The 10,673-nt window shown below is 45.0% G+C and overlaps 2 protein-coding genes across 2 annotated transcripts; one reads left to right on the plus strand and one right to left on the minus strand.

The window, feature by feature from the left end:
• Nucleotides 1-1,541: 1,541 nt before the first annotated feature.
• Nucleotides 1,542-5,644, plus strand: LOC125548462 (transcription factor GTE4-like). Its single transcript, XM_048712052.1, has 2 exons — nucleotides 1,542-2,227; nucleotides 5,342-5,644. Exons 1-2 carry the CDS (start codon nucleotides 1,610-1,612, stop codon nucleotides 5,384-5,386), a joined length of 663 nt encoding a protein of 220 aa, XP_048568009.1. The 5' UTR covers nucleotides 1,542-1,609; the 3' UTR covers nucleotides 5,387-5,644.
• A 1,226-nt stretch (nucleotides 5,645-6,870) lies between these two features.
• On the minus strand, nucleotides 6,871-9,699 carry LOC125544276 (transcription initiation factor TFIID subunit 7-like). The gene is made up of 5 exons (XM_048707894.1): nucleotides 9,435-9,699; nucleotides 8,109-8,242; nucleotides 7,920-8,039; nucleotides 7,758-7,818; nucleotides 6,871-7,330 (listed from the first exon to the last, which is right to left on the minus strand). Exons 1-5 carry the CDS (start codon nucleotides 9,559-9,561, stop codon nucleotides 7,179-7,181), a joined length of 594 nt encoding a protein of 197 aa, XP_048563851.1. The 5' UTR covers nucleotides 9,562-9,699; the 3' UTR covers nucleotides 6,871-7,178.
• Between the last annotated feature and the right edge of the window lie 974 nt (nucleotides 9,700-10,673).

Genomic DNA, 10,673 nt, shown 5'->3' on the forward strand with positions numbered 1-10,673 from the left:
TCGAAATTTAATTCCAGCATATAAGAGTAGGAAAACCCTTCCTATCTATAGTCTGACAGGAACTATGCACTAGACCTCTCGTTCACCGTCGACTCGGCTTTAATCCCACGGCCGAAATGTCTGAGTGAAATCCTTCACCTCATTCTAACCTCCTATTTTCATGTAGTCATGTTTGCCTAAACCCGCCAATTCCTCTTGTCTGTTTCTCTCCTTTAACTAATCCTCAATCCCGTTCATCTCTCTTTGGATTGCAGCCCACCTCATTGCCATGCCCGCTGTTCACTTGCGTTGCACATGTTCTCTCCAACAACGTAACTCAGATTAAGTCCATTGCATCTCGTGGTTGCAATCCACCTCACCATGTCGCCCAGATTTGATCCCCTCCACTCTTCCTCGATGCGGCTACGGTGCCAACGAGATTGTGCTTCCTTCACATTATCCAGTGATCCACCTCCAACACCACATACCACGTTCGCCAGTGCTACCCCAACATCATCGCAAACGTAGGCAGTCGCGGTCCCTTCACCATGGGAAGATCGGAACATCGACGACGTCGGGGATGATGACCGCAACAGGGCTTTCGTTGCTGATCCCGCCTCACCATCACCCCCCCCCCCCTCAGCCGCTTCAATAATCTTACCAACACTCCTCGAAGACTATCTCACATGTGGTTTGAATGCATGTAAAATAAGTGCTTCATTAGCATAGATGAAAAGTTTCGGTATTTTGCACACCAAGCTACCTAGTGCATACATGTGTGCTTCCATTGGCTTAGTGCTTCAATATTATATGCGATGTGCTTCCAACACAAACACAATATATTTCCTAATACCTACGTGTGTGCATGCATCAGTATAATATATGGCATGCTTCAAACTCATACACAATATGCTCCTAGCTAGTACATATATGTGTGCTTCATTCCTTGGACTACAATGAAAAATATTTTGGCACTATACTTTTCATGCTTCACCTTTCATAAAAATCCAATTCCAAGTCCAACCATGCATGCTTCATAGCAGCAAATATAACTTTACATCCAAATCCAACAATACATGCTTCAAAGCATAAAATGAAGCACTAAGAACGAAGCATGAAGGGTAGTCCCCATAAAAAAAATGTAGGATTGCATTGTTCTGACTATGTACTCACATATATGCTTCGCTGGTATTATTACAATGATTGGGTACGTTCATGCTTCAACCATCACAAAATTTATGTTTCTAAATACAACAATATTTGCTTCCTCCAATATCAGGATTAATTATTGTTTATCTAGAGTATTTATTGAAAGATGCGTGATCAGAGAGAGCTACTAGATCTAATCCTATAGTAGTAATTATGGGGAGCACACTTGAAAGCATCGATGCTTCAAGGATGTTTATAGTTTGAAAACCACAAGAAGATGGGTGGTAATTTGAGATTTGGAAAAAAAAGAGGGTGGTAATTTGAGGAAGTAAATCTGACGGTCCACAATAACTTGATCCAAGGGCCATGCACCTGTCTCATTCCTAGCCATGTCCTATAGAAGGGTTCGGCATCCGGATTCGTGGTTTTGAAACTGATCCAAATTTGACTCCCACCCAAATCCTCTCGACCGGCCCTAGCTATGGCGTCCCAAAGCAGCCCGGCCGGAGCGCCGCCCGGTTTCCCTAAACCTGCGAACTACCTTGCCGCCGCCGATCTTCCCCGTGCCCTCGAACGCTGCCGCGTGCTGCTGGACGAGCTGCTGCAACATGAGGACGGGTGGGTGTTCGCCAAGCCGGTGGATTCATACGAACTCGGACTCCGCGACTACCACTCCGAAATCCGCCAACCCATGGATCTCGGCACCGTCCGCCGCCGCCTTGAACGGCGTCGCTACCAGAACCCGCTCTGCTTTGCCAGTGATGTCCGGCGTACCTTCCGCAACGCCATGACCTACAACTACAAGGGCGATGATGTGTATAAGAGTGCTGATGTGCTCTCTCGCATCTTCGAGTCAGGGTGGGCCTCCATTTCTGCAACGCTCCAGTCGCCACCGCCGGTCGCCGAGCGCAGGGCAAGGCTCAAGGATGAGCTGCCGCGGCTGCCGGTGGACTTGCAGTACAAAGCGGCCGTCATTATGAAGGACGTAGGCGGGTGGATCCAGGAGGTGGATGGGAGGGTTGAGGTGGATTTGGACAAGGCCGACGAGGCGACTCTTGACAAGCTCGAGTGGCTGCTCGCTCTCGCCACTATGATGAAGGTAATTATTTTGTCCATTTGCACTCCTTGTGTTTCTGATTTGGGCAGTATAATTTTGCGATGCTTGGTAGCAATCTTGCCCATCTTTATTGCAATGTTGTTTAGCGATCTTGTCCAAACGTGCTCGTGTAGGCTGTGTTAACGATGGAATTTCGTGGGGCATGCTTGCATTACCTATTTTTTGATGATCTAGTAATATCAGTGTGAAGAAATTCCCATTTTGGGGGACAGCAGGGTGAATATTTTCGTCATTTTGGAATCGGTAGTGGTATTGTCACTATGCCTTTCTGGGAGACTGAATTGCATTATTGATACAAGAAGTTGTCCAAGAAGTTCAGTTTCATACATCAAGTATCAAAGTTTAGTAGTTTACACTTGGGTACATGATGCTGTATAAATGGTACTACAAAACAGCCCCACTCACTCACGCGATGCCGACGTGGAATGCCACTTTGATCTGGAGCGTTTGGGCGGTATTTTTCTCGCGTGAGCGGCACGTGAGGGGGAGCGGAAGGGACGTGTGTGCAGCCAGAATTAGTTGTGGTTGTGGCTTGTAGTTTTTCACTTTTTTGTGCTCTTTGCGGTTCGTTCTGTCAATTTCAACTGGGGTTTCATGCTCTTGGTTAATCTCTCTGTAATTGGTAGTTAATGGTACTACCTCCATCTCAAAATATAAGACGTTTTTGTAGGCTCTCAAAATATAAGAGGGTTTTGTAGGCTAAACTGGCCTGCCAAAACGTCTTATATTTTGAGACGGAGGCAGTAGTAGTTTTGCGAATGTTGTTGTACTATATCAGGTGATAAATGCATCAGTAGTTTACTGTTTTGATAGATTGCTCTGTTAGGATTACAATGCCCTTTTTTCACATATGTTCATGCAAGTATTTAGAAAGTCGACATCTTTCAATCGTGTCTTGCAATGTAAGAAATGATGTTCATCAGTTCACTTTGGAAATACATCACCATGGTTTTTCTCTGGCAAGACGCGCACTTCACCAATGGCATGTGCAGCGCCGTCCTCTGGCTCTGCCTCGCTGTTTGGCCATGTCGTCGTCCCTGGGTTGAGTGAGTGGGATAGGGGACATGTGCGAGAGGGGTGGCGTGAGTGCTGCCGCTGGATTCGGGTACGAGAGGAATGGTGATTGAACTAGGGATTTGACGCTCGATTTGAGAATTTAGGACCAATGGCTATTTTGAAGACTAAATGATCAAGGAGGACCAAAGTAATAAGTTGTAACTTGCAAGTTTTCCAAAAAAAAAACTCCAGCCATTAGAGGTGAATTGGTACATGGGACTGTTTGGTTTCCACCCGCGCACGCCCTGCCAATAGCTGGCGCGCTAATATGTTGGTGAGAGAATCCGCCGCCAGCGTTTCGCCCGCTCGTGGGCGTAAAAATTGAACTGCCCAATATTGGCGTGGCTCCCAAAATTTGGCGTCCATCCAAGCGGCTGCTCGTCTTAGCAATGAACCCCAATTTTTTTGGCGCGGCAGCTTGGGGCTATAATCCAAACGACCCCATGGCGTGCCCCGTTGGCCTCGCGTGGTTGGGCTGAGCTATTTTATACCATTAATGCAACATCATGTACCCAAGTGTAAAATTTGATACTTGATGTATGGAACCGAACTTCCTGGACAACTTCTTGTATTAATAGCGCAATTCGCTCTTTCTAGGATTTCACCTATTAGATTTTGTGTGGACGAACCAGATTGGCTGCAGTTCATCCTGCCCATAGCCCTTGGATCATAAATTGAATACTCTCATCAAGGAGTTGTATGTTCTGATCGTTGGAGTTCGTGCTTTGTCATTCTTCCCTCGTGTAGCTAATTGGAAGATTTTCATTGTTTTCTGTGAGATGCATTAGTGATAATGTTAGATTGGCATGGAAAAGTTACTCCAAAGAATTTATGAGCTATCTAGAATATGTTACAGTAAAATATGTTATTCCAGGCTTTAGAATGCCATGTGATAATTTTGTTTTCCCAGACCATGCTATGTTATATATGCTCCGAGGAACATACACAGGATGATTGTTCGAGATCCTCCTAAAGCTGTGAGAACTGAGAAGTAGGCATATTGTGTTTTAGCTGATTCACCGTGTACTGTGAGATGTGAAATACCTGAATGTTTTGGATATTGTTAGCATAATCCTTGTGTCTTGTAGCATAGTAGTAATATAGGTCTGGTCTGGCAGTTTTCCTTAGCTATTAAGATAAGCTTGCTGCCTGATAACTGGTAGGTTGTTTTGTCTGGAGAGGGAATTGAATGCTGAGAGATGATGAGACTTTCATTTTGATTTAAGTATGATGATTTCAAGTTTTCAACCATAGTCACCGGGACCTGAAGCCACTACCTCTGGTACTCATCAGAGAGCTCCTAAATATATACCTGGATTAGAATAAAATTGTTACTTAAGAATAAAGAGCTTTATTGCTGGGTCATTGACCTGGGTTAACCGGCTTTGCAACCACATCCCGAAGAACACTAAGTCTCTAACCATCTCATCAACCCACATTTTTAGCCGGCCATGAATCTGTCACAACTTCCAATGGTTGTACATTTGTGAACAAAGGGAGCTTTTGACATAATGTTTCAAAATACTAGTAATATTGTTGAATATAGTCTGTTGGATTTGAACTGAGAGTTTGTGGATCTGTACCTTGTTAGTGACTTGTGTTTTGAGTAGTCATGATCACTAATCTAGTTGATTTGGCATTTTGAGGCTTGAAAATTTGCTTCTTTTTTTGCGCACACTAATGGAAAGGAAATCTACCACAAATACTAGTTTGTGGTCCATATTATTCATGTGGAGTTGCTGCATGTCTGCTACTTGCATTTCCAAGTGCTGCTAGGATGCTTTGAAGCATGAGACAATCATAGTAATGTTTTGTATTTGACATTGTAAATCTTATACCTAGATTTCTTTGTTTTCCTTCTTTTGTAAACTGTTCTCCTGATAGTTGACACTGACGTAAATGTGCACATCACAGCTACAAGTATTGCCAGGATTTTTTGAAGTAGTATAAATGCAGACACTTTGACATGATCATATCTTTGCTTCTACTTGTAATATTTCGTTCTGCCTTGGATCTCAATGTTGCCCTTTTTGGTTGCAGGATGCAGGAGTGCTGGATAATCAAACTGGATGTGGCGCCGCATGATTTTACCGCCATCAACTGTCTCTCGGTTCCAGAATGCTGTTGACTTAAAACATGGCTTCCCTCTTTTGCGAATGAGCATCAGCATGATTTCTAAGAGGATGTAACATGGATTTGTATGAATACCCCAGTGTCTGTTGTTGTTTTTGTTGTTGTAATTTTGGGGTTTGTATTGATGGTGGTTATTCTGTTTGTTGGTATGTTGAATTAGACTTTAGACTTGTGATGATACTGAAGAACTGCAAGGATGTGTGGAACTCATGTTGTTGGATTGTTCATTAAGTATATGATTTTGTGGGTGGGTTTTGTGCCGTCAATTGCACTGCTCAAAAGATTGGTGACAATGCAATCGAAGTATCTGGATTTGGAGGGGAAAATGTAACATGGACCACTGGACCGTAACTTCAGAAAGTCTTTGTTCCAGTGATCTCTGTCTTATTTTACTTCCTAAGTTAAGTACCTGGGAAGAGGATCACAGACAGCAGCCAAAGCAGGGAGAGCGGATGCTCTTTTGTTTTACCAGATCAAGTCGAACGCCTTGATGTCCAATGGCCAGAATTGCCTGGTGGACTGTTGCTTCAGTTTTTTGTGCTGATTTATGCCCTAATAACATTCGGCAATTCTATGCCTATGCTTTCATCCCAGAAGGGGAAAGCTTTTTATACTGTCAGTTTGGCTGCTGTTTGCTGGGCTATATGGATGTCCAATGGCCAGAATTGCCTGGTAGACTGTCGCTTCAGTTTTTGGTACTAAAACATTCGGCAGTTCTATGCTTGGTGCTATGCTTTCTTCCCAGAAGGGGAAATCTTTTTATACTGTCAGTTTAGCTGCTGTTTGCTGGGCTATATGGAACTGCCATAATAGGACGACATTCCAGTTTAAGTTTCCTAAATCTCCATTTGAAATTGTCTTTGCTTCCTGTGCTTCTTTATTATACTGGGCAGGGATGCCGAAACATGGCGATGGGGACGATCTGAGGAGAGGAGCCATGATGCTGAAGGACAACGCCAACAAGATGATGAGGATCTGTGTAGCAGCACAACAGCGTTCAGGCTAGGCTGATGGCAGGATGTGCAACTGATTCTGTTGCTGGTGATGGTCTTATTTTGTTTCAGTAGGTGGTCTTGTGTTCCTGGGTTTAGTCCTGATACCTGTGAGTGACCTTGCCCCTGTGTGGGTGTTTTGCCTTGTGGTGCTCCTGCATGGGCGTTCAAAGTGTTAATAGGATAGATGGATTTTGGTGTCGCGTCGTGTTCTCGTCCCCATAACGGGTGTTTCGATGACAAGCACCTGTGGTGGATTTCCCGGCTATGCGTTGAACTTGCATCCCCTTTCCCGCCCCCTATAACTCAATGGAAAGGGATTATGCCTGTTTAGAAGAAAAAAGAATTCGAATGCCTTTGTGACAAGAGAATTAGGATCTGGAACACCCCCCCCCCCCCCCCCCCCCCCCCCCCCCCCTCCTCACGAATAGCGGTGCAACAAAATGAAGCACATGAAATCTTCAGCATTCACAACTGAATCTTATGAAAACAGCAACATTGCAGCACTGTTGTAATCAACATCTGGCTGAACAAATAAGGACTCGAGCACCACCTTATGGGAGGATACGGACACTCTTCCACCATGATGGAAAGTCACACTCTTATTGTTACTGATGAGATGATAATCAGTACAGTAGAAGACAACAAGCACACTTGCTTGGTAAAAGTGTGCGTTCTTTGATCTGAATCGCCTAATACATACACTGGGTTTGATCAGCCAACTGAGGCTGCACTACCTATTCTGGTCCACTTCAGCTGTCCGACTCATCAGAGTCGCTCCGATCAGCCTCAGCTTCTTCGCCATTTGCAGCAGGCTCTTGAACGTCAGGCTTGGGTGCAGGAGCTGGTGCAGCCTTCTTGCGATCACCACCTTCACCGCCTCCAGCTACACCAACATTCTGGTCTATAAACAAGTTAAAGAACTTTATACATAGACAGATCTGCATATAAACGGCAAAGTTTCCTTTTATGATGGTTTGACCCATGGACGCAATGCAGTCATGATACAAAACACCTTTCGACAAGGCATTCCAAGTTTTGAAGGTTAGGTTCATTCCAAGTTTTGAAGGTTAGGTTTGGAAACCTCTATAGGCAATCACTATAATCACATGCTTAAGAGATTCTCAGCATTATCCTTATCAACAAGGGAACTACATATAGACATCATGGTTTCTAAAGTAAAGGGCAAGCAGTTTATTCATCAGGAAGTTGATGAGGCAATGGAAGTGCAAAACTACCAACTAAACAGTACAGAACAAAACAAATTACTAGTCATTTGTTCCATTGCAATCTAAGATGCATTTGGCAAATCACACGGACCAAAAGGATACTGACAGGCACTCCTTGCATAATACTTATAAGATCCTTCTCAACTCGGTGAACAAGCTCTGCCTGCAGAAATGAGTGCATGCAATCTTTAGCGTCCTGATTAACAGTGTGTTTTCATCAACATGGGAAACAAATATGGCTGAAAGGTAGTCAATTTCATATACACTCAAGTCAGGCTCTCTGCGAAAACGTCGCCTGCGTGCATCCCTCATTGGAGGAGTAAGTCCATGCTTGTATTCAACTCCTTCTGGAGCAGGATCATCTTCTTCTCTTACCATTATCATCTGTTCCAGTTTAAAATGATTATGAGGCCTACAAATTAACAAGATATATACATAAATCTTCACTTTTACCTGACCAATATCAGCAGTTTTAACTAAAAAGGAATCATCATATGTCTTATATGACTCCACAACGGTTGGGAGATCCAAGAGAGATGCAGGAAACCTCTGGTTACCAATCATAAATGTGCCACTCCTTCCATCCTCTGTAGGAAGAAAAATGCCATCAACGAGAAGGCAATAAGGATTAGGTAAAGTTCAGTTCCTGATAACAATCGTAGACCTGTATTGTGTTCCTTATAATCAAGAGAGACCACTGAGTTGTACTATTACTGGAAACGAGTGAATAAACTGAATATGCACACATACAGTGTTACATAGAAAGTTTGGTAATCAGCATTTAAGGCTATAATTGCAGAGGTTGTCTAGTACGAGCCAGGCAGGCCACAATGAAACGAATTAAGCTCTTCAGAGATACTCCCTCCGTTCCAAATTACTTGTCGTGGTTTTAGTTCAAATTTGAACTAAAACCATGACAAGTAATTTGGAACAGAGGGAGTATATATTTACTGAATCCAAAATTCCCTTTTATTACTGATACTGACTGGTTTCATGGTTTTGTTCATATAAGCCAAGTTAAGCACATCTGAGCGTAGACATGCAATCTCAGTAACTTGTGAAGAAGGGAATACAAACACAGACAAAAATTAAGTGAGAAACTGAAATTGGTCTCATCTCATCCGCAGGTAAGAACTCATAATTCAACAGCGGTTAAGCTACAAAGAAACTACACAGACGTAAAGTTTTGTGTTACAGTGATATTCGATTATCTATTAATCTGCGTCAACAAGCAGGATATTTGTATTGTGTTAATGAGACAGTTACAACTGACCAATCTGCTATCAACACATTCTAACCTACCTATCACTGCAAAACAAATTTAGGACATTGATAACTACAACAGCCCCCTACTCACGGTTACACTTTGTCAATATTAATCTGGACCATTCGCTCCGAAGTACTGAGAAAACTGAACACACACCATGATGCCAGTCAGTAGTGCGAGATTATCCCCTAGGGCAGGGTATCCGCAATGCCCATTCCACACACGCTGTGGCATTCGCGCGCGCCAAACCACAACCGATAGTCATCACTGAACGGAATGCCCCTCGGTAGCCTTCAAGGTGCCTGGGTTGAGCAGTTCGTCAAACAGCGTGCGGGCATGCTGTTCTGCCAACGAACTATCCGACAATTAAGCGCCGCTGTTGCAGCGTATTCTCCGCGAAATACCCGTCTCTGTTGCCATCACAAATCCGCAGTTCTACTGCCATACACCAATTTCCCGCGGAAACAGGAAGTAGAATTCGCGGGGTGGGGAGGAAGAGAATTGGAGGGCACCTGAGAAGGAGAGGTCGAGGGAGGCGTCGTCGGGGTTGGAGGATGAGCCGGCGGCAGATTCGTTCATAAGCCGCTCGATCTGCTCCGCCACGGATGGGGGCACGCGGAGGATGAACTGCTCGTCCATGGCAATTCCACCGCCGAGAATCGAACTCTGTACAAGATTCCTACACGAGGCGAGTTCGAAGGATAGCTACCCTTTCCCCTTTGTTTGTTTGTCCCAGAAGAAGAGAGTTCCCCCTCGTCCGCTTCATTTGCTTTGGCGGCTCCGGTGGATAGGACGCTGAACGGTAGGTCCGTTGGACTTACAATATCCTATTTTTTAAAAAATGGAAATGAACTGTACTAACTGATGAGCGTTCGGCTTTTAGGGGTAGCGCCGAACGATTGCCATCGATGAACGCGATCACCTAAACAGTACGTGCCGTGAAAAATAATTTCATGTAGGTATACAATACCCAAGCCTCTATTCCAGGCAAAGTTTTTGCCTTGAGATTCAGCCATTTGGATGAAAGTGACTTTTGGTGAGTTTTGTTTCTGGTGCGTGGTATTATTTTGGTACGGGGTGGGGTAGAAACGCGTTGTGGCTTCGGTTTTTTGTTTCAAATTTTTTGAACTGGTGTGACGATTCCTTTGGTGGGTTTAGCATTTTTGATTGCATGTGGGGGTAGGTTGGCGTGGTTGTTCCTTTCGTTTCTATTGGCCGTTGGATTTCTTCTGTGTCGCTGTCAGGTCCGCTGTTTGCGCTAGTCGCTGTTGGTCCATTTGTTGCGTCCCTTTCTGCTGTTCGGCCGTTGTCGGTCCGTTTGTGCTGTCGCTGTCCCAGCTCTTCTCGAGATCTGTCAGGATTAGCAAGCTCTCTAGAAGGATCCTGTCCAATCCAGCGCGACCGTCGCACCGCCGTAGACGACTATAAAAAGTGACTCTTCTCCTAGCCGACGGTCCCTATCTCGCCTCCTCCCGGCCCTCCTCACCTCACCTCGAGCTCCTGTCTCCCCTCTCGGCGCAGCCCCTCTCCGCATATCCTCTCTCCATGGCCAAGCTGGTGGCAGGGGAGCCATCGGAGATGGCGTACAGGAAGCGCAACCGACGCGGTGGGGATGGTTACCTCGAGCCACAGAAGCACGATCGAGTGCTGGAGCGGCGGCGGCAGCGTTGTCCCGTCCGCCGGCGTCCTCTTCCACGCCCCGATCATCGAGGAAGATTGCCACGTCTACCGCAGCTCTTCCCATGGCGGCC

This window comes from Triticum urartu, chromosome 3 (assembly GCF_003073215.2).
Source record: "Triticum urartu cultivar G1812 chromosome 3, Tu2.1, whole genome shotgun sequence".
NCBI lineage: Eukaryota > Viridiplantae > Streptophyta > Magnoliopsida > Poales > Poaceae > Triticum > Triticum urartu.